The sequence below is a fragment of the Pleurodeles waltl genome, chromosome 1_1, assembly GCF_031143425.1.
Source record: "Pleurodeles waltl isolate 20211129_DDA chromosome 1_1, aPleWal1.hap1.20221129, whole genome shotgun sequence".
NCBI lineage: Eukaryota > Metazoa > Chordata > Amphibia > Caudata > Salamandridae > Pleurodeles > Pleurodeles waltl.
Window position 1 is genome coordinate 896,490,517 of NC_090436.1, and position 25,111 is coordinate 896,515,627.

At 42.3% G+C, this 25,111-nt stretch overlaps 1 protein-coding gene across 1 annotated transcript in view; it reads left to right on the forward strand.

Annotated features, from left to right (window-relative positions):
• Positions 1-25,111, forward strand: part of LOC138288559 (guanine nucleotide-binding protein G(q) subunit alpha) — a 520,535-nt gene that overhangs the window by 203,147 nt on the left and 292,277 nt on the right. Inside the window, exon 2 of the mRNA XM_069230080.1 lies at positions 14,638-14,822. Within this exon, the coding sequence (XP_069086181.1) occupies positions 14,638-14,822 (185 nt within the window). The remainder of the gene's footprint in view (positions 1-14,637; positions 14,823-25,111) is intronic.

Sequence of the window (25,111 nt, forward strand, 5' to 3'; positions counted from 1 at the left end):
TGGGCATAGTATTGTATACAGCACAAAAATTATTTAGAGAAATTAAATTTCCGTGAATTTTGATCATTTGTACATCTCCAAGTAAAGTGTCTTGATTCGTTTTGGTGATATTAAAATGTGTTTCCAGCAGAGTTCAGAATTACCAAAAAATGCTTTATTTTTGTTTCCTTTACTATAGAATGCACACAGTTCATACATTTATTTACATTTTGTTGTGCGTTGCAAAAAACTACAGCCCACAGACTTTCCTTCCACACACTGTATACTCCAGCAAGATTGTCACATAATTCACTTTAAAAATACTCCTCTCCCTTTCCAGTCAGAGAAAGAAAAGTAAACACCGATCCCAAGCAGCAATTTGTCAGAAGACACAGCCTGACAATAGACCTCTGTCTTTGAAGCACCAGCAAATGTGACAAGATAAACGCAACATTTAAAGGCATCTTTATTTCTTGCTCTGACTTTCCCGACCCACTGAAAATCTGCTCCCGCGATGACCCACAGTTTGTGAAATGCTGAGTCATATGACGGTCATTCAGACCATTGTCTACCATTACCTCTAATTCACTCATAGCTTGTGGAGATCTTCAGGACATGTTGAGGTCTGAAGCCTGCTCTCATCACTTAAAATATCATATTTGACACCTAATGAAGGTGAATTCGCAATGCTGATTGCCAGGCAGGCAATGTGCGTAATGACTTCCCAGTGTTAAAATGCTGATTTGACCAACCATTTGTGCTAGAGAAATCAGATTTTTGGAAAATGGAGAAGCCATCCTGAGTGTGTGTTGCTTATATTTGGTTGCATGTGTTTATGGTCTGCACATGTGCTACTCTTATGCTGGCTGTGAATTATTTGTAAATTGTTGTTAAGGAAAAGGGTTTGTGGAATATTGATCCATTTGCCTTGAAAAATAGCTAGTTAATAAGACTGTGCGCTGTTTTAGTACTTTTGAAGTACTTACTTTAGTGGCAACCTTATATCCTCTTAACCCGCCGTGTTTCTCTTCTCTTGCATACAAGATACAGCAGCTTCTTTATTATTATAATTACCTGAATCTTATTGTTTGGACTTGCAAATCTTTTAGCCGTGTTAGGTCTTTTTACATTGTAGACAAATTTGTCACATTTAGGAGCTAAACTCATAGTGTAAAGTTTAGATATGTGTTAACAGCCTTAAAATTCAATGTATTGTGCACTTTTAAAATATTTTCAAAATAGTAATTAGTCTACTTTGGCATTACTTTACAGTCTCCATTTCATCATGATAATCTAAATGTTTGGTTTTCAAAACTTTCTAATCTCTCATAAACCTAGCAATGTCAACAAGTGTGTGGCCCATGAGTACTGATGTTGATAAAGTCATAATTGATGGTGCACCCATACATGATCTAATCTCAAAAACATTTGCAGGAGTTAAAGTTGACTGGTTTCTTAACGTTCTAATTTAACAACTTTTATTTCGAAGGCCCATCCTCTCGAAGTTGTTTGTTTTCTTGTATTTGAACATTGTAGTTGTATATTGTGTTACCCGGACAATGTCTTTTATAGTTTCCACGCAGTGTAATGAGTTGTTATCTTTGAGATATTTCATAATTGAATGTTGATCTCCGAGTTTTACTTTTTTATGAAGCTAGTCCAAATCTCTGCTATGCCCCTCTTAATTTGTAGACCTGATTTGAGCTGGCATGCCTTACATCAACATCAGCACTCACAAGTCACAGTAGGTGTTTAGAAACGCCGAAACAGAGGTATTGGAAGAGTTGAAGTTTTACTTTTTTATTTATGCACTTTTATATCACGTGAACATTACCCAGAGGTTTACAGTAGAAATAAGATCATTATATAAGGTCCACAATTGCATTAAATAGTGCATAGAATTACAAGTATACCCTTAACGGCTTTACAACTCTTCGCTCTAGTGCCACCAGAGAGTTTGTCTGCCAAGAGTGGATGAGTGGATGATCTTGTATATTGACTTGGCTTCAATGGGCAACCAGCAGAGAGTAGCCAGCATTGGTGAAATGTGATTGTTCCTTTTGGCCCCATAAATGAAGCATGCAGCTGAATGAAGAACTGATTTCAGATGGGGTGGGATGGGCCTTGGGGAGACAAGTCAAGAGAGTGTTGCAATATAAATAATGGAGAGCACCAGTGATTGCACAAGAGATTTAATGTCTTGTTCTGGAATCTATTGGCAGATTACTCAGAGAAGACACAATTTTTATTGCACATATCTGGCCTTTGTGCTGATTTGTGAAAATGTTGTATTTTATCTAGAATAGTCTACAATGACAGATGTTAAAATAGCAAGCATAGAGCATCAAGGGATATGTGCCGGGATGTGAGAGGCCCTCTCTAGTAGCACCGTGTCTAAACAGCCAGATTCTTTGTGTAGGTGAACATTGAACTAATAATATACTTGCATTAGGGTGAGCTGTAGTCTGAGAGCCCTCTTATTATGAATGCCTTGACTGTGACACATTCAGTGATCTTCCTATGACCATGTCAAAAACGTCCTATAGATACTGCACATACAGGCCGTTAAGAGCTACATAAGGGTCTATGATGCAAATATATTAGTTAGTCTCCAGTTCAGGAAAGGCAATGAAGCTGTATCTGGAGTTCCCAGTTTCCATGAAGAGTGTGGATTGCTTTGGCTGACAGGAATATGGTCCCACAAGTTCTCTGCTTATTGCAGTTTATTGCCGTTTATGCCAATGATGAGCACTTGAATTCAGAACTCGTTTAGCAGCTGTGGCGCATAAAGAATGGTCCCACATGGATATTGTAAACCTTAATATGCCATATGAAATATGGAGAGACCAGATTCTGAATCCCCCTGGATTGCACTCTAGTTACTCCATGTGTCCTATGCAGAGTATTTTGGCCTGATCAGCTGGGAAGGAGGCAGGAGTTTAAAAAATAAAATCTGAATCTCTGCCATAAGACAAGGGTTTATGTTTAGCTTTTGTAAATGGTGTAAGAAATTAGATTATTTGGGATGGGCACCTGTCCACTCCTAGGAATAATCATAATTTTTGTCAGGGTTAAAGTCTCCCTCTTTCCTCACCAATAGTTACGTCATCGAGCATACAGGCTTAATTTAAGACAGTGTGTGAAGTATCTATGCAGGATGAAAATAGTAGGAAAGTCAGAATGCGGAGCAATAAAAATCCCAACGCGACTTATAAAAATACAGTAAGATTGAATAAAGTGTCAAAAATCAGTTAAGGGGAATTGGAGATATGAATTTTTATAGTTTTGAATAAAAATGATGCCAAAAAGCACAAAGTGCCAATAATAGTTGGTTGTGGTAGACCGTAACCTAGGTGCAGTTTGAGGCTGAGCTCGATGGAGCATGAATTGAATACACCAACTACTTTTGTTCTTTCCTTTTAATTTAGTCTTTTATATATTTCAGTCCACCACAGGAGTACCCTTCTGAAGGCTCCCAGGACCTCATGGATGGCACATAGAGACTCTCAGGGTGTCGAGCAAAGTACAGTCCAAGTCCATTTGCCACTGATCAGCTGGGCAGTTGAAGGAAAGGCTTCTTGTAGCTTGTTGTTTCCCTGTAGCTTGAACAGAAGTCAACTTCTTTGACCTGGGTACAGTAGGGAGCAGATCCAGTACTTCAGGGTTCCCCTCAGGGCACAGGCATCCAGTCCAATCCTCCTATGATATTCTGCATGTCCAAAAAGTCTTCTGATGAGATGACACATTTATGCCTGGTGGAGGGGGGGTACCTGGCTCCTTCGCTAACCAGTGAGGTAAAGGTTCTTAGGGCCAGCCCTACTCCCTTTTCAGTAGATCCTGGTTGCCTTACTGCAAACAGACCCAAAATGCAAAGTATCAGGAAATATCTAAGATGGTGAAGGTCTTTGGCCACACTAAACTTGGGCTTTGAAGCTGGGGCTGTGAGTGGGGAGTGTAGTATGGTAATTCTAGTGTCTCTACACCGAACACTAAAATACCAGATTAAAACAGGTACAGTACCTGCAACAAACCCAGAGTTAGAGGTCTGGTTGAACAAAAGGAGGGTCCTTCAGCAACCGAACAGAGGATCCAGAACAATTGTCATGGCATCCTGTACTTTACCTTTCAAGTGTGCCTGAAGTGTTACATGTGGCTCAACAGGCTCAAGCAGGACTTGACACTGCGGTGTCAAAAGGAGGTCCACAGCCCCCACCCTTTGTATTCTATTGACCTCAGAATAGTCATTGCTGCCTATTCATGGCAGCCTTTTATTTGCGCCTGGTCAGCATTTCACACCTCATTCACCCCCATTCAGTGCTCGAGTAACAGGCTTAGAGCTGGTAGAGGTTTATGCTGATTGGCCTCCTTACTGTTCAGGCAGCTAAAGGATAATTTTCTCAAAGTTACTTTTCCTTAATAATTATTAGAAATCTATGTTCTCTGTTGATTTGTGTTTTTTAATTACTATTAAAAATAGTTAATTATTTTTCTAGCTGGATCAGTATTATTTTTAACCTACACTGTGGTTTAGGCCTGCAACTGTGAAAATAGCTTTTATGGCCTTATACTGTAGAGACATGGTAACATTAATTTTTTAACTTTTAAATGCCATACACCCTGCCTTGTGGGCTACAATGCCTATGTAGTGGTTACATGCTAATATTTTACTAACAATTTTTCTTGTCAAAAATGGTTATTTTAACAAGGTTGTGCTGCAGGTTTAAACTGCAGCAGTCCAGATACAATGGTAGGCTTGAGGTAATGTTTTGCTTGTCACGCTAGTGAATGGCAAAATATATGCTATAGTCTACAGGTGAAATTTAACTACCCGGCTTTGGGTGCATTTTTCCACTATATACTAGGGACATACGGGCAAGTTAAATGTTCCATTTGGGGATAAGCCAATTTAACCACATTTAAAAGGGGAGCACTTTACTACCTGTAAGCACTGAAAAAGTACACAAAGCTCTAAAACAAGCAAAAATATAAGGTCCAGCAGAAGACGAAAAATCTGGGGGGATCACATAGAAAAGGTGGATTTCTTCAGATGAGTAAGTGGCAATAATAGGTGTTTTCCACCAAGGAGTTTGAAGCTACATCCATGAGAATGAAGCTCTCGTTGTCCAATGTCATTTTGTACCCTGAGGTGAAAACTCCATGTTTTTGACTTCTAACCAATCTATAAAATTAATTGTTGAATATGACCCTTCCAAGGATCATCCCTGTTTGCTAATCCTGTGGATTTGCTATGCAAGAGTCTCACTGCAGAATTCGATCTTTTAGGGTTTGGAGAGCAATTTATCCAAGCCGGCACGTTTAAGCCACTTTTTGTAGCCCAGTTTGCGTTCTAGTTGGACAGATGGTAATGATTCTATTGCAGAAAAGCAGGTAGAGGCATTGTAGGAGGATTCCTATTTTAGTGGGTTGTTTTTTTTACTGCACTTACCCAAAGTCTCTACAGTGCCAGACACCTAGACTTCGGCCTTAATGAATAGTCTACATTTGAACCCAGGAGGATTTATGAATCGCTTTCCCAACAGACACTACTACTGGAATATGTATACCATTATGGTTATAATCTGTAAGTGGTAGTGCAGGGTTAAAAGATGTATTACGTTTCTTAGGTGATGGTGTATGTACTTATTACTGGTTCTGTGGCACCTTACCACTTGTTTTTTCATTTTATATACCTGCCCTAGTTTGATTTCTACACTATGGCTTGGGGTGTGATGTAATTATGTGGATGCTGCCACACTTGACATGCCAGTGTGTTTGGTGTGGTCAACCGTGATGGGAGTGGAGCAGTACATCAGTACATAGCATGTATTTTCAGCTTATGAGCCTCTTCCACTCTTGTCTAACAGGACTTGCTTCAGAGTTCTTCTTTTGTTCTTCACACACTTAATAGAAATTCTCACCATACAAATCACAATGTTGCCTTCTCCTAACATTATAATGAAGTACAATATTACGATATCTTGTGTTGAGGTTTTAAAAGGCACAAACTTGCAAGTCACCTAAGGTCTATGAAATAATTATTCATTGTGGTAAGAAATATTTGTTATGGTAGTCGCATTTGTAAAAGCCACATGTACCACTTTGGGGTAAAGAAAATATTCAGAATGGAGATCATAATGAGAAAACTTAAAGGACTTTAGATTCCAAAGGTTTTTTTAATGCCTTTCTCTGAACTAGTTTTGGAGCAAATTTGTATTTTTCTGATCTATATTTGCTCTTTTTACCACCTCTGAATTCTGCATCATTCACTCATCCATGTCGTCCATTGTCTTTTCCCATGATACTCTTATATCAGCTCTGGATAAGCCTGATACATATTCTGTCCGTATGACATAACTTTTAGTACTGCCGGTGAATGCATATTGCGCACCAGAAATACTTCCTGAGCAGCTTAAGACTTGGAAATTAATGACTAATTTTGAATGAAAATTCTACTCTGAATGTAGGTGAAATTCAGGTCCATTCCAAGTCTTAAATTTTCAGGTACTCTTCTTGACAGCTATGCAACACTTTCATTTCTTTACATATTGCTCAATCGTCAGTTGTGTTCCCATCCTTAGTATAATGAGAGGGTTGGCTTTCAGTTTTTGACAAAGCAATGCATGTTGCTGTATTGTGGGGGATGCCTGTTAAAAGTGCTCCTCTGGATCTTGCTCCACAATCAGGCACATGTTGTTTCATTTCTCTCTTTGAGCATAAATGTTTTACTTCTGTGTGTTCCATAATGCATACCGACATTACTTCTGTCACATCTGTTGAAACAGTCACTCCTTTCTGTTTTTGTTTTCTGCAGAAGCAGAGTTGTTTCTTTGTTTCTCTCAGCTGTTGTGGTAAAGTGGTTGTTAAAAATGAGGACTGACCATTGACAACCTTAGCAGTGAGGAGTTAATCAAATATAGTGACTTCACCTGCACATAGTGTGTGCACTTTCCACAGAATAGTTAGCAATGGGGTATTTTTGTCCATTTACAGGACCTTCCTGGGAGTGATTGTTTTTTTTAATAATGTTTTTATTAGAGTTTAAGGGACATGAACACAGTGATGTAGTAAAAGTCACAGTCTTGGGAAGTTCAAAGATATAAAAAGTTGCAAAACTCTGCAATATGCTATGTAAACACAATATTTCAAACAGTGATGTGACATCCGTTACATAAAGAAAAGAACTTGACTATTGCAATTTGCAACCTGCACAACAAGAACTTGGCAGAGAGATGGGTGTGGAGGCAGACACCATTTATTGTGTATTAGCAAAGAGCAAGTAGGGCTGATGGTGATGTGACTGTGTTACAAGGATTTTCAGGGGCATGCGGATGGGCGGGTCCCATGTATATGTATGGCAGGTAGGGAACTGAAGGGGGAAAGAGGTATAGCATATCAGAGGTGCGGGCACAAATAATTCTAAGGTATAAATAAGGTGTTCGGTCAAAATAAGTCCTGAAGGGCGAGGTTTTCGGGATGGGATGATCATTGCGGGAGGTCGTTTTGAGGCATAGGGCAGAGGAATTGTGTTGGCAGTGTGTCCTGCCACAGGGTTATGGGGTGTTTGTGAGAGTGACGTGCTTCTTCATAGAGTAGGGCTGTTCTCTCAGCAGTCCCCCATTTACCGCCAAGTGTGGTGCGGATGGGGCCCTCCATTGCATTGTGAGCATTTTCTTGGCCAGTAGTAGGGCTAGGTCAGAGAAGTATGTGCAAACCGTGTATTTCTGCACTTGAAAACACAGAGGGCACAAACTCCCTTAAATGTGTCAGTGAGTATGGTGGCCTCTCGAAGAGTATTTTGGATGTCCTGCCAGCAGGTGACTAGGACAGGGATGACCACATCATATGGTGGAGGTCCACCTCTCCCGAGTTGCATCCGGGGCAACGGAGGTGAGGAAATAGTAATTGAATTCGAGGGTTAACTAAGCGCAGTGGGGAATGTGAAAATCGAGTGATTTTTTTTAATCTGGCATTTCTGGAGACATTGTGGAGTAAGGCCAGTGCCGGGAACCATTCCTAATTGTTCAGTGCCCTCCTGACATCGTCTTTCTATTTTACATGGAGCGGTCCCAAGGAAATTCCTGTGTGGTTTCGAAATGCTCTCTAGAGCCAAATAATGAAGTGTCCACTGTCTCTTGTAGTGAGAAGCGCCTAGAGAACAGCGTGTATGTGGGGGATGTTTGTTTCTGGTCAACTATAGTGCTACAAGGTGTTTGACCGAGCAATTTCCATGTTGTCGCAAGTGGTAACTTGTTCCAAAGGGATACTGAGGATCTCAGTTCTGCCAGCACGGGCTGTAGGTTGCCATCAAAGAGGTCAGTCAGGGATTGGTAGCAGTGGATTCCCATGTATCTTACTGCAGAGTTCTATCAGGTGAAGGGTGCCCCTTCCAGGTTGATACCCAGTGGGGGCCAGGTCTGAGCGAAGTGAGTATGCAGATGACTTGCCCCAGTTGACTACAAGGCCGGATGATTGAGCAAATGTCAGAAGCGCCTCCTGAATGAGGATGAGGGCAGTTTGGGCATCACAGATAAGCAGTAAGAGGTCATCAGCGTACAACAATGCTGCCTGTATCCGAACTTCAAGGGGGGTACCCCAGTGCCCACCATCTTGGTGGAGGCGGATATCCAGGGGCTCCATAGCCATCGCGAAAAGCAAAACTGAGAGGGGGCAACCCTGCCGGGTGCCACACTCTTCAGAGAATGTGGCAGATATGTGGTTCCCCAGCTGGATCAGTGAGAGGGGTTTTGCGTACAGGAGTCCGGTGTATGCAAGGAGGCGTCTTCCCATTCCCATCCACAACAGGATCTAGAACAGATAGCTACAGTCCAGGGAGTCAAATGCCTTCTTCAGGTCCAAGACCAGGCACACAGCGAAAGGGAACTGCCCCAAGAGATGATCCTGGTCATGAAATGGATGCTGAAGATTGTGAGAAATGCTGTGCCCTCGAATAAACCCATTCTGGTCTGGATGGATAAGTTCCATGAGGATTTGGGCGTATCTCGTGGCTAGGATCTTTTCAAATATCTTGTAGTCTGCTCCTAGTATAGTGATTGGGCGATAGGATGTGAAGGTGGGATCTCGGTTTGGTTTGGGAAGAGTGACCAGGAGAGACTCTTGGACAAATGCTGGCAGTTCTTCCAGTTTCAGGGCTTTGTTGTACATGCCAGCCAGTCTGGGTGCCAAACTATTGGGTAAAATGTATTCCTGGCCAGGTCTTAGGTTGCCTGTTTAATAGCTTCCATCATTATTATAGCATCTGATGTGTTGCAGTGGGAAGTAGCGATAGATGGCAGGAAAAGGAGAGTAAGAAATGAATCCCAATCTCCGTCCAGACAGAGGTGCTCTGTGAATGTGGGAATGATACCTGTAGGAGAGGTTAATGCCTCCCTTTGTTCCTGGTGAACCAGCAAGGCGAGAAGGCAACCACATTTATCACATTCCATATGGATTTTAGCTGCATATCAGTGAAATCAAAGCACCATGGATGCTCCATGAGGGCTGCATGTAGACATTTGGCCTCAACTAATGCGGGTCGATGGGAGGGACTTTGTTCGGTTTGGCGTTCCAGGGATGACCGATGCTGCTCAACCTCAATAATTTTCAAGTACCTGCTATTTCCTCAATGCAGATGCCACAGGTGACCACTATGAAAGATTACCTTCAAGGAGCTTGTTACAGTACGTACCTTCATTCTTTTAGGAATTCTCACATATACAATAATTTCACAAAGCTGGATCTTCCAAGCAGGTGTCATGTAGGGGTGGCGGGTGGGGAATGACTCCCCACTGTACTTTCACAATAAGGGCATTGTGGTCACCCACCATGTGGCCTAGATAGTCCACAGCTTGTAATGAGGGTAGTAGAGTGTAAGAGCATAGCATATGGTTGAGGCAAACAAACATGTCATGTGGAACAGGATAGAAGGAGTAGACCTCAGAGGATGGATGGAGGGCCCTCCACACGTACGCTAGTGCACCGTGCACCACCCAGTTGGTAAAGATTTCCGTCTGGTTATAGGGGAGGGAGCATGGGAGTGGCGGGGGAGCGATGTAGCTGTAGGTCAAGGGCACAATTATAGTCACCCCCTAAGATGTATGGTATGTGGGTTTTCTGGACCAACACCTCAGAGAACCTCATCCAGAATGTGTCCTAATTGGAGTTTGGGGCAGTAATGCTTCCAAGGAGGATGTTAAGGCCTTTGAGGCGACCCTCCAGTAATGCGTATCAACCCTCCCCGTCTATAATGGTTTCTCAGGCCTGAAAATGAATGCCGGGGCGAACCCACACCATGGTGCCCCTTGCATGTGCAGAGTATATTGACCTGCGCCAGCGTTTTCATAGATAGGGCAGTTACGGTGATGTAGTGTGTCCCCTGAAGAAAAATGTGTCTGCTGTTGTTTGAAGTAGGAATATATGGTGTAGTTGTTATTAGGGAAGTAGTCGGAGCCCTGCTAACATTTAATATTGAGGGGCGAGGATGTGGTGTAACGACCAGAGCTGCTGAATTTGAAACTAGGGAACCAGGGTTAAATTTCAGCGTCTGCTCAACATCCTGTGATTCTGGGTGAATCATTTAATCCCCGTGTCTATAATATATATATATATATAAACGGGTCCTTGTGCAATGTAACTGGTGCTCAGATAAAGCTCTCCAATACATTCTGGTCAAGTTTGTGCTATATAGTGAAAAAAAAAATCAAATTTGCTAAACGCAAACATATTTTTGGCACTCAAAAAAACATTTTCATAATTTCTGATTCTAATGTGGGCCACTTTGATTGCGGATAGGTGCTATTGTCTTCTTAATGGCTACTTAGTGGTCCATTTTCATACCCCCTTGCCATACTTTAGACCATTGAAAATGTGATATACTCGACATACCTTCTTTTGTTTTAACTTCAGTCTGACAGTAAATGTCCACACATCTGGTTCTGCAAATCCGTGTCCGTGTGCGGGTAAATGTTGATGTCCGAGCTGCGACTCCAAATGTGTACTTTTAATATGGCTTGATGACCCACTTAAGAATGCATAAAGACATGAATAACCCTATCAAAATATTTTTTGTTTCAAAACACTGGTGTTCAAGTGAAGTAAATTTGCAGAGCTTTAAATCCAGTTGCTTTCGTTGTTCGTCCCGATCTTTCATTCAACAGGTCAGGACATTCTGGGGCGTGCGTACTTCATCACAGTGATGTATTTAAAGGCAGCGCACTTAACAAGACTGTGTGACCTGTGACACGGGAGATACCGCAACTCCAGCCCTTGATTTTAACTTAACCATGCCATACATTCTAGGACAGTGGTTCACAACCTTTTGACTTCTGTGCACCCCCACTTTATCCTTACTGGTGCCCGGGGACCCCCGCTGAATCTTTATTGGAATCCGGGGGTCATTACGGGAAGCGGGGGACCTAATCTGTTAATATTATTTAATTTTTAAGCAGTCGCGGACCCCCTGAGGAGGCTTCACGGACCCCCAGGGTTCCCCGGACCACAGGTTGGGAACCACTGTTCTAGGAGCTGTAGTCTTTGCATGCTACACCAGGATCCTTTTGATGAATTATGAGGGTGAGGGGTCGTTGTAGTCATTTATCACTTTGAAGTCGCTGGAATGTAAAGCCATACAATGTAAATAGCTACTTAACAGCTGAGGTGCACACTCGTACCACTTCTAAACAATGACATAGCCTCAAGTCTTTGGAGGTTTATCATCAACATTAACACGAGGACTGGAGGTGCGAGAAGATCCAGAGGCAGAGTATGGTTTCAAATGCTCACCTTTAGCGCTGCGAAGACCCAGGCTCCCATCAGCGCCTCTCTGGGCAGTTCACAGAGGCCTGCCAGTGTGTGCACTCAGCCGCAGAGAAACACTTAAGTTTTCAGGAAATATTTTGTGCTTCACAGAAAAGATACACCGAAATGCAAGATTGTGCCTCACTCAGTAAGAACAGTGCAAAACGGACTCGTACAAATACTAGGCACACCAGGCCTCTTATTCAACCAAAACACATATATGGTGTGAAATCCGGACACACGAGGCTGTAGGAAAATAATCTCAACATGGCAAAAAATGAATGTGGACTCATATAAAGCACTCCAGTACCTTCGGTTCGTGTAATATAAAAATGCAAATAAATACTACCTCCTTAACAGCCGAGAAGCGGACGGACCCTAAAATCATCTTGTGTGCTGCCGAATTAGAATGCAGCAAAGAAGAGTGCTAATGATGCCAATGAATAATAAGTAATTGGTGAGCAAAAAAGCTCCTTTTAAGTTTTTTTTTTTTTTTTTTTTTTTTTTTTTTTTTGTATGGTTCGTCTGCACTGTGCTGTTTGTGAAATCTCTTGTAATGAAGAAATATTTTTTTTTTAAAAGGGGCTTAGAGCCCGCCCATTATTTACATTTAGTTGATATTGGTTGGCTCCGATGTCACTCTTGTTTCCTTGCTTCCTATTGGTCCTCGGCTCCTCCTGGCCTCGGCTTCCTGCTGGTTTTTGGAGTCTTAGAGCATTCTTCAGTGCATGGACAAAGTATGCTTCCTGTGGCCAGTTTCCTTCAAATGGCAGCAGGTACTTTCTAAAAAGTTTTTTCCCTACATGCACTCTTAGAAAGTGCATGTGTCTGCAATCCCTCTCCTTCACCCCACCCTCTGTTTTTAACCTACCGCCTGCTCTCTACCTTTCTCTTAACCTACCCCGCTCTCCTCCTACTCTCCTGAATCCACCCTCCCACTTGGTTTGTAAACCTACCTGCTCTTTTCCTATTTCCCATTGTTTCTAACCCACCGCTCCATCCCTCCATTGTGTTTCCCACCCTCCTTCCTCATGTTGCTTGAACCCTCAAACCCCTGCACTGTTTCCTGTTTTGTTTTTACATGTTGTACAGCAGTGGTGGCTGCTATGCAACATGGCTTTAAAAAAAAACAAGGCGCTACAACATGATCAATCTTGGCTACATCATAGTGCTTTTTTTTTTCTTTAAGTCATGTTGCAAGGGGTTTGTACGAGTGCAAGCATGAGGAGCATTTGCAAAATCCCGAAATGTGATCAGTTCATAATTTGCTACTGGTTTACAATACAAAGGCTTGGATTCTGTAAATTACAGGGATGCTCTTTTGTCACGATGACTGAAATGGGTAAGAGACTTCGAGTGTTCTGCCACTAGTCAGGATAGCCTGTTAGACCTTAGTGGTTTACTGATGTCAGTTTCGGACTAATCGGCATTTCTGTTATTTTTGTTTTCATAGAAGTTATTTATAACTGCGTTTGTGTCTTTTTTTTTTTTTTATTTGCTTAGTTTGAGCTATATACAAACACATTTAATGGGCCCCATCCGACCTGTGATGTCCCAACAGAGGGACTTTAAGACCATTCTGCTCCGACCTGGTGAGGAAGAGGGAACTGCAAGGCCAGAGTTTGCTTTCAGATTATTTTGTGTATTTAAGGTTTAGTAGCGACCTAGTGCCAAGTAGCAACAGTGGATTTTTTAAAGTAAATGCATCAGTGGGAGGGAGAGAGCGTGGTTGAGTGTTGTGTCCTGTTTGAACCTGATCACATACCAATGGGTGGTATTGCTGGGAACATGTAATTTGAAGAAGAGGGGGATGAAGGGACCAGAGGCCCACAAGTGTTTTGGTCAAGCAGCAAAGCCGGGGTTAGAATACAATAACCTGGTTTCAAAACTAGCAATTTAGCCATTAGCCCCCTCTCTTGTCCATCGTTTGTTAAAATTCAGAGCGAATTAAGGAATATCTACTTCAAAATTGCTATTTCTGTATTTAGATTGCTGTTGCAGGGCATGGGCTATAATTGTTGTGCCCTGTATATAACACTCAGGCGGGAATACTGTCTATTACCTGAAGGTAATTATAAAAGTAATGGCATGCAATTATACTGTATTATGAAACTGCCTTAGAGAGAGAGATGGTAGTTTTGCTGAATCACGTTTAAGAACAGTGGTCTTTAGTGAGGCGCTAGACAACACCTTTTCTGGAAATATTATAAGGCCACCTGTTTTCTGTTACCCCAGCCATCATTTTGTATGATCTTCCTCATAATTGTTATTTGTCGAGGCAAAATGTTGATCTTGTTGATTTTTATCCGACTTCCCAGTGGCTAGTGGTCAAAATGGATTCTTCCACAGCTGTGTCAAAGTGCCAATACATATAAATACAGCAGTATTCTAAATAAGGTTTGTTTTTCTCAGTGAAGAACGTGGATAGGAAAATCCATGATGTTACAGAGCCCAATGCTGCGGAAGCCAACTGTACACTCAATAGAACCCCATGGAAAGTTTCTGCAAGGGCCATATCTTATTTGTCTCATTGAAGCTTAAAAAGCATGCTCCCCTTCACTATCTCCCCTCTACACTCATTGGCCAGCCCATCCACCAATGAGCATCATGAAAGCACAGCCCAAAACAATACTGAGAAAACTTAACCAAATAAGGAGCAGTGTGTGTTGACTTTGTCTCAATCCGCTCAGGAAGTGCATGTTTAACATTGAAGCAATAGCACACTGTGATCAAACCAGTAAAAGTTTCCAGGTAGGCTGCATAATGGTGGTTGTAGCATCTCAAAAACCTGTTCTAACCGTGGAGTTGTTTATTTGCTAGCTCAGCACTCGACTGATGGGGTCTGTTGCCTTTGCTCTTTGGCAGGTACGGGTGAGAGCGGTAAAAGCACATTCATCAAACAGATGAGGATCATCCATGGATCGGGATACTCTGATGAAGACAAGCGAGGCTTCACTAAACTGGTGTACCAGAACATCTTCACAGCTATGCAGGCCATGATTCGTGCAGCCGAAACACTCAAAATCCCCTACAAGTATGAACACAACAAGGTGAGTGCCCCCCAACCTAAAACTTTGTAGCGATCAGTTGATCATGCTGTTGACTGTTTGATTTGTGTTCACATTCAGTTAAACTTATTTTCTTATGGTTGTTGTATGGTTCAGGCTGGCGGTGATCATGACTAGAACATTTGCCTGTGATTCCATATGAGTGCTTGGGAATTGTGTGTTGCACATAAAAACTAGACTTCCTGCAATCACTGGCGGGTAATCTGTCTTCAAATTTGATAGAGAATGAGCATGGTCCCCTATATTTGCCCTAAAATTCTTAAATAGCAACAACACTGACCTTTTTCAAGATTACTTGGTAGCTGGAGTGAACCTATTTTGTTGTTGTTTTCTTGTTATGTTACTATGTGAGCAAATTGTTGACTGATGAAAATGAGCTCCAGTCACATGGAGTAAAGTAATGTTTTTAGTTCAACAGTGTTTCACGTCACCCCACAGAAAGCATTCAACTGCAGTGGAACATGTTGCATGCATGTTTATTTGTATGAATTTGAGGAGTGACTGCTGTCCTGACTGTTGAATGGGAATTAGTAAGGTGTGTTGTCAATTCAGCAGTTAATTTTAAGATTCTACTTTGAATGAGCAGAGGCAACTTATAATAGAACTGTCAATCTTTTACTGATGGGTCACATTGATATGAATAAAAGTGTTTGTTGACCAAAAATGATTTTAAAGTAGTTTAAAATGCATGCCTGTCAACCTCGATCAGCCTTTTCATTCCTAATTGCTCATTGTTTTGGCCACCTGATTATAACCTCTAGCTGTCCAAAAAAGGTTCACTCAACATAATTAATCTTATTCTCTGAAAAGCTGAAGTTTTAGGACCGTAACAGTTTGCTTCTCTTTGTTGTACTATAACTGAAAGGTGTACTGGAATAGTGTATTGCCTTTTTTGAGTTGGGGGGGCCATTGCTTGTCTTGAGTCAACGGACTTTTGAGTGGCTCCATAAACATGTTAGAGGTTGATGGCCACAGTCACCACCTGTCCCCCACCTTCACTTGGGGTGGGGTTATTAAGCCACCAAATAGTAAAATACAATCTGATTTTCAGATGTCCCCAATGAAGGTGACGAAGTCATTCTGAAAAAACATCTGTATTTTGCTAGTCAGTGGCTCCATAAGTAAGGCTCCTACATTTCACCAAGCTGTACTTATCAATAAACCATTCCACAGCTACACCTTCTTGCACCCTATGTGGCTTTGTGGGAGCTTCTGTTTTATGCCTCATAACCCTAAATGCTTACAAAAGCCCTTTGGCAGGCCTTGTAGCTAGCAGTACATTTTTAGGGGGGCATGGCCCTCAGCTATGACTAAACGTTAAAGCTGTGCTCTATAGGTGCGTTCTTTCCCAAGTATTGGTTTCTCCTCAAGTAAGGTTAGGAAACCTCATCTGCTTCATAAAGTGTTGGAGTTTCCTAATTCTGGCCAACTTTGTAAATGAAGTTTTAATTTAATTTGGAACTAATTTAAAGTAACTTTACAGAGAGCTTGCAGCATATCCACCAAGAGCATTTTGAGAAATTAGTGATGAACAGTGTGTTTTAAACATTTTAGGGATGCAACAATGGGAAAAAAAAATGAATTTTAATGTCAATTTACAGGGGAAGTGGGAAGGTCCCCCAATTATATTTCACTGTAAAGTTGTGGCAAAAGATAGTCCAATTCCATTTCATCAAAAGCACCCATCAAAACTGCATGGACAGGCTCCGTCATTGGCATACAACCCTTACAGTTACGGGCAGGTTGTGCAAAAGGAGACCCTTGTCAGACATTGCCAGCAGGACAGGTAGGCATGGTAAAGTATAGGTGATTCTGTGAACCCTGGATGGATTTATTGAGTCCTGTAGCCAGGTTGAGGTCACTAGCAACTGCACTGCCTCTAATGCGCTGAGTGATAGTTTCACAGTTTGCATCTAGGATTTTTTTCTGTGATAACCTCTCTCTTTGATGGTGCTTGCATGGTACCTCCTATTTGGATGCAACAGGGTCCACCACGTCCAGAATTATGGGCATTCTCTACTCTTTCACATGCAGCAGGCTACTAGCATAGGAACCTCAAGGTGGCACTCTATATGTGGCTGGCATTGCTTGGACGAGCATGCACATTTCTGAGTGATGAATGTAGAAAGCATGGCTGCCTGCCATGTGTATTAGAAATGTAACATTTTTACTTGCATTACTACGGGAGCAGAAAAGTCCAGCTTCATGTTATGAAACCGTTAAACTGCCATATTTAAATGTACACTAGAAAGTCAAATATCTTCCTTAATAGAACTTTAACTTCTTAGCAAGCAGTCTGTACTTTTCAGCAGCTGTAAACATGGCTGATATGCAATAAAAGAGAAGGCATCAGCACTTCTAATCAATAATTTATAGCAACAAATAACAAGGGGATACCACTGTTAAGCAATTTACAAAAAGCAATGTGTGTATCACGTAACAAAGGTTAGACCTTACTAGTATTTAAATACCCCTATGCAAGGTGATTATTGGACCTTACGCTAAGGCACTTCTAGAAAATAAAAACAAAATTATGCTTTGAAATTATAGTGGGCCAAGTGTTTTGCCCAATAACGTGATAAGCTATAAATTAGACTTAATTTCTCCAGTCATCATTTTTCTACATCTACCTACCTGTCATTCTGCTCCTTTAGGCTCTCTCATGCTTTCTCTATTCACTCCCAAACTCCTATCCTTCCCCCACTGCCTCTCTTTTCTGTACTATCCCTTTCTGTTTGCTGCTGCATCTACATCGCCATTCCTGTCTCTCCTGCTCTTGTTTGCATTTCCTATTTACTCTACTTTCTTTCTCGTGCTCTTGTCTCCTATTCTAGACCCTTTTCTCTCTATCGTTTCTTCTATCTTCTTTACATTTTTCAATATTTGTATTCTCTCTCTATTCCTTTTCTCCATATACCATTTGTGACAACTGCAAATTTATCTTGGCTATGCATGGCCATTAGCAGCACCTGCCACCTTTCTTTGGCCACTGTGCTTTTCACTGTTCCTCAGTCCCAGAAGCCTACCATCCTGGGGGCCTCCTGAAACTGGAGAGGTCCCTTACAATGATGGAACAAAGAAGTTAATACAATGTGGCCATCATATCCCTGCAGCTTGTTGTCAATTCTTGTTGGACAGGAGATACAACTGCATGGATTTGGTGGGTTTTAACTGCTTTAGGGCAGAGGACGACCCACTGATGTCCACCACACTACTTTCACAATGCGATGGACTTCAGCGGTCATCCACAGTACTGGAAAATAAAATATTTCTGGTAAAAACACCAGAAACATTTTCTTTTCTATAATCAAAGTTGGTATGCAGGGGACATGCTTCCCAATAGTTTGAAGTTTGATTTTAGTTTTTTTTTGTTTTGTTGTATTATACACACTAATGACACACAGCAAAACAAAGTGAAAGCAGATCACATAAACAAGCCCGAGAGAAACAACAAGTGTTTGCAATTCTCCCAATCCCAGTAGCATAACATTTGTGTGATTGGGCTGAAGCATTTGAAAGGAATGGTTCCCCAAGATCCCTATGATGCAAAAATGATCAAGATTTTGCCATGCAAATTGACTAATCATTGCACTGTGGGAGATAAGGTATTTGGCCAGGGCTTGGTCAGCACCCAAGGAAATCTTCCAGGCCCAGACATTTCTGAAAGCAAGGTACCTAAGGAAGTCTGCCGTGGTGTAGTTTGCATGGCTCCAAATCATTTTTCTTAGCCAGAATGCCCTGTAAACACCAGCCTTTGGCTAAATCACAGATTTTCCTTATACTTATGTGAAGGAAAATTCTGGAATCTGAGAGAATCCATACATTTCCTAACAACCAGCATTTTCACACTTCTCCCAATAGAAAACTGCCCCAAATGTTCACCAACTATTATGCATTTAATATATTAATGACACAGGGCCTCATAAAAGCAATTTATTTGATTTGACTACACATAAGATAAAGCGGAGCAGAATTTCAAAGAAGTCCAGTTTTAAAAAGCAGATTTATACTACAAAGATCATAAATTACAATATACAAAAATCAGGAAATGTTAGTTGATGTTCTGCAGATATGTCTAGAGAGGCCAATTACAGTATAAATGCTTTCAGCCTCAGATGCCTTGATTATGGCTTCCACAATATTTGGTTCAAGGATATAAACCCTCTGTGTATTGATCCCGGCAGGGTTATCTAGATATTAAACCATAGTCTGTTACGGTAGGTCTTTGTTACAAGGCAGGCTATGTTGGGTTATTTCAGATTCGGACTACTGCAAGTTAGGTTGTTTGCACCTGTCCGTAGCACGCACATCAACCTAGCAAAGTATCTTGCTCCTACACACAAAATAATGATCAGTAGAGCAGATACATTATCTAGGCTATATTTCACACTGGGCAATTGTAGGCTACAGCAATGTCAGTCAAATATAAGTCGTACGTGACTTGTGATAACTCTTCCCTTGGACAATATGCTAATCAAAGCACCATGCCATATTGGAATCTGGAGTTTCCTGATTGCATATAACTTCTGAATGACTGGTAGGTTTGGGTAGTGGCAACCGCTTATCTATCAAGAATAGGAAATGTCATAAATGTTTCTGTCTTAAGCACAGTATGCCTAAATGTCCTGTATAATTGTGCAATCTCTTCACACATCATATTTGTGTTTGACAATACTATATGTGAAATGTGAGAAGGGAGTCCAGCTAATGCCCATTGAATTGTTGGCCTCTCAGCTGTGATCCGAACTAGTGTTAATACTACTTCTCATATCAGCTCTTCACACGCAACACTGTGGCATTCCACAGGGGCCCAACATATCCCCATTACTCTTCAACATCTACCTAACCCCCCTTACTGAACCTGATTAAATATTTTTACCTCACCTGTTACAACTGAGCAGTTGACACCCAATCATTTTTTTAAATGGATGGGCTAAAACACGTCTACAATTTAAAACTTAATGACTGCATTTGGGCCATAAACACATGGATGACGAATAAACATCTAAAGCTAAATACTGCTTATGACCTGCGAACAATAACTAAAATACCAGCCTGTCTCTTAGGCCTTAGAAATATGAGGCCCATCCAACACTTTCAAGAGAAGTCAGAAACCTAGGGGTAACCGTGGATTCAGAACTATACTAGATACCCCACAATGGAAAAAACACATTGTGTTCTCCCATACCTTGGATACCAACAGAAACTGCAAGCCATCCTCATAATCTTTACGCTTGTCTATGCCTATAGCCTATACCGTTGCGCACCAGCATTCATATTATGCAAAATACAACTGATCCAAAATACTGATGCAAGATTTCTTCCATGTCCTCACCCAGAGACCTCCAGTCTTGCAATCACTCCAGAGGCTACCTATATCAAGAATGGCAAAAGTCAAGTCACTTTGCACAAAGCCTCCAAGGAAAAAGACCACTGTACCTTTAAGATAAATTCAAGCAGTAAAAACAAATCAGGACACTATGCTCCAGGCTTCCATCACTTAATAATATGCCACCTTACCATAAGCAACACATAGGAGACATTGGTTTCGCAATACAAGCCAAACTATGGAACACACTACTGGTTGGCATTCAGAGCATCCAGCAGCAGATACACTTTAGAAGACAGTTGAAACACAGCTATTTCCAAGACAACTTTACCACTAAACATCCTGGAAAGACAGTTGTACCCTCAAGCTCCATCTTTAGTTTACAATCCACAGACTGGAAATAATTGAACTACTTCCAATAAGCTGGTAAGTTGAGGAGAGCTGACCTATGCTTTGCTGGGGTATTCCATTATGTCAGTTCATACATAACATGTCTGGCCCAAACTAATACTAATACTAAAACGCTCAATGGTTGTCAGTCAACTGTAACTTAAACCTCTTATATTCATTTAGAGCATATATGCTACAAGCGTTGTCCATCACTAGTGCTGTGCAGCCAATGAACCAGCAACCAAACAGGCATGGAATAAACAGGAATGGAATAACTGCAGAGATCTGTTGCACGCTCCGGGTCACTTGAAGGACTTTAATTTAGGCCATGGCTGCAGGCCCAAATTTCTATACTCCATGGCTGCTTATTTTAATCTAACAATGGCTTCAGGTATGACATGGTAGTAGAAATGCACATCCCAGAAGATCTCGCCATTTCTCTCTTTCTCCTACAATGCCAGCTGTGGCCCAATCTATACACGGGGGCAGCTTTACTAAGATTTTGCATCAGGGTAGCATAATTTTTGTATTGCAGCCCAGAAACAATCATTTTGGGTATTTACCAAGCCATACACACTCCTCTTGCAGGGCTCTGCGTAGTTTAGTAAATACAAACAACGTAAGGCAGCGAATATCATTGCCTTGCATTGGGATGGTGTTCCCTGGGTGGAACATGGGCGTTCTTATGCTTCCACCCCCTGGATTTTGGCATATTCTCAGATTTACTAGAGTTAGTAAACCTAGGAAAATGCTACGCCTTCCCCAATGAGGCGTAACAAGGAGAAATATTTATTTTTCCTTGTTACTTCCTCATTCTATGTGTGCTGCATTGTGCAGCACACATAGAACAAGGAACCTGCCACTAAGGATTGTTTTTGTGTACAAAGTTGTCCATTCCTGCACAAAAACAATCCTGCCTTTAACCCCTTCGCTCCCAGGCCTTTTCCCCCTCCTGTGCCAGGCCTTTTTTTGCCTATTTGGGGCAGTTTGCGCTTAGGCCCTCATAACTTTTTGTCCACATAAGCTAACCAAGTCAAATTTGCGTCCTTTTTTTCCAACATCCTAGGGATTCTAGAGGTACCCAGACTTTGTGGGTTCCCCTGAAGGAGGCCAAGAAATTGGCCAAAATACAGGGAAAATTTCGTTTTTTTCAAAACAATTGGAAAAAGTGGCTGCAGAAGAAGGCTTGTGGTTTTTCCCCTGAAAATGGCATCAACAAAGGGTTTGCGGTGCTAAACTCAGCAGCTTCCCAGCTTTCAGGAACAGGCAGACTTGAATCCAGAAAACCCAATTTTTCAACACAATTTTGGCATTTTACTGGGACATACCCCATTTTTGCAATTTTTTGTGCTTTCAGCCTCCTTCCAGTCAGTGACAGAAATGGGCATGAAACCAATGCTGGATCCCAGAAACCTAAACATTTCTGAAAAGTAGACAGAATTCTGAATTCAGCAAGGGGCCATTTGTGTAGATCCTACAAGGGTTTCCTACAGAAAATAACAACTGAAAAAGAAAAATATTGAAATTGAGGTGAAAAAAACATAAATGTTTCTCTACGTTTTACTCTGTAACTTTTCCCTGCAATGTCAGATTATCGAAAGCAATATACCGTTACGTCTGCTGGACTCCTCTGGTTGCGGGGATATATAGGGCTTGTAGGTTCATCAAGAACCCAAGGAACCCAGAGCCAATAAATGAGCTGCACCCTGAGATGCGTTTTCATTCTATACCGGGTATACAGCAATTCATTTGCTGAAATATAAAGAGTAAAAAATTGCTATCAAGAAAACCTTTGTATTTCCAAAAAGGGCACAAGATAAGGTGTTGAGGAGCAGTGGTTATTTGCACATATCTGAATTCCGGGGTGACCAAACTAGCATGTGAATTACAGGGCATTTCTCAAATAGATGTCTTTTTTACACACTCTCCTATATTTGGAAGGAAAAAATGTAGAGAAAGACAAGGGGCAATAACACTTGTTTTGCTAATCTATGTTCCCCCAAGTCTCCCGATAAAAATGATACCTCACTTGCGTGGGTAGGCCTAGCGCCGGCGACAGGAAACACCCCAAAGCGCAACGTGGACACGTCCAAAATTTTGGAAGAAAACAGAGGTGTTTTTTGCGAAGTGCCTACCTGTAGATTTTGGCCTCTAGCTCAGCCGGCACCTGGGGAAACCTACCAAACCTGTGCATTTCTGAAAACTAGAGACCTAGGGGAATCCAAGATGGGGTGACTTGCGGGGCTCGGACCAGGTTCTGTTACCCAGAATCCTTTGCAAACCTCAAAATTTGGCTAAAAAAACACATGTTCCTCACATTTCTGTGGCAGAAAGTTCTGGAATCTGAGAGGAGCCACAAATTTCCTTCCACCCAGCGTTCCCCCAAGTCTCCCAATAAAAATGATACCTCACTTGCGTGGGTAGGCCTAGCGCCAGCGACAGGAAACACCCCAAAGCGCAACGTGGACACATCCAAAATTATGGAAGAAAACAGAGGTGTTTTTTGCGAAGTGCCTACCTGTAGATTTTGGCCTCTAGCTCAGCCGGCATCTAGGGAAACCTACCAAACCTGTGCATTTCTGAAAACTAGAGACCTAGGGGAATCCAAGGAGGGGTGACTTGCGGGGCTCGGACCAGGTTCTGTTACCCAGAATCCTTTGCAAACCTCAAAATTTGGCTAAAAAAACACGTTCCTCACATTTCTGTGGCAGAAAGTTCTGGAATCTGAGAGGAGCCACAAATTTCCTTCGACCCAGCGTTCCCCCAAGTCTCCCGATAAAAATGATACCTCACTTGCGTGGGTAGGCCTAGCGCCAGCGACAGAAAACGCCCCAAAGCGCAACATGGACACATCCAAAATTTTGGAAGAAAACAGAGGTGTTTTTTGCGAAGTGCCTACCTGTAGATTTTGGCCTCTAGCTCAGTCGGCACATAGGGAAACCTACCAAACCTGTGCATTTCTGAAAACTAGAGACCTAGGGGAATCCAAGATGGGGTGACTTGCGGGGCTCGGACCAGGTTCTGTTACCCAGAATCCTTTGCAAACCTCAAACTTTGGCTAAAAAAACACATGTTCCTCACATTTCTGTGGCAGAAAGTTCTGGAATCTGAGAGGAGCCACAAATTTCCTTCCACTCAGCGTTCCCCCAAGTCTCCCGATAAAAATGATACCTCACTTGCGTGGGTAGGCCTAGCGCCGGCGACAGGAAACACCCCAAAGCGCAACGTGGACACATCCAAAAATTTGGAAGAAAACAGAGGTGTTTTTTGCGAAGTGCCTACCTGTAGATTTTGGCCTCTAGCTCAGCCGGCACCTAGGGAAACCTACCAAACCTGTGCATTTCTGAAAACTAGAGACCTAGGGGAATCCAAGGAGGGGTGACTTGCGGGGCTCGGACCAGGTTCTGTTACCCAGAATCCTTTGCAAACCTCAAAATTTGGCTAAAAAAACACATGTTCCTCACATTTCTGTGGCAGAAAGTTCTGGAATCTGAGAGGAGCCACAAATTTCCTTCCACCCAGCGTTCTCCCAAGTCTCCCGATAAAAATGATACCTCACTTGCGTGGGTAGGCCTAGCGCCGGCGACAGGAAACACCCCAAAGCGCAACGTGGACACATCCAAAATTTTGGAAGAAAACAGAGGTGTTTTTTGCGAAGTGCCTACCTGTAGATTTTGGCCTCTAGCTCAGCCGGCACCTAGGGAAACCTACCAAACCTGTGCATTTCTGAAAACTAGAGACCTAGGGGAATCCAAGGAGGGGTGACTTGTGGGGCTCGGACCAGGTTCTGTTACCCAGAATCCTTTGCAAACCTCAAAATGTGGCTAAAAAAAACACGTTCCTCACATTTCAGTGGCAGAAAGTTCTGGAATCTGAGAGGAGCCACAAATTTCCTTCCACCCAGCGTTCCCCTAAGTGTCTCAATAAAAATGGTACCTCACTTCTGTGGGTAGGCCTAGCGCCAGCGACAGGAAACGCCCCAAAACACAACGTGGACAGAACATATTTTTTCACAGAAAACAGAGATGTTTTTTGCAAAGTCCCTACCTGTGGAGTTTGGCCTCTAGCTCAGCCGGCCCCGGGGGGGGGGGGGGGCAGAAATGGCCTAAAATAAATTTGCCCCCCCCCCGGAGCGACCCTTGCCTACGGGGTCGCTCCCCCTGCGTGACATTGGCGCCAAAAAACAAATCCCAGGTGCCTAGTGGTTTCTGCCCCTTGGGGGCAGATTGACCTAAAATCGGCCAATCTGCCCCCAGGGGGGCAGAAATGGTCTATATACAATTTGCCCCCCAGGGGAGCGACCCTTGCCTGATGGGTCGCTCCCCATCTCTAAAAAAACAAACAAACAAAAAAAAAAAATTGCCCTGGCGCCTAGAGGTTTCTGCCCCCCCCCCCGGGGGGCAGATCAGCCTAATATTAGGCCGATCTGCCCCCGGGGGGGCAGAAATGGCCTAAAATAAATTTGCCCCCCCCCAATGATCTCGTCCAAGGCACAGGGAACTGTAGCCTTGGACGAGATCATCTCGTCCAAGGCACAGAAGTGGTTAATGCA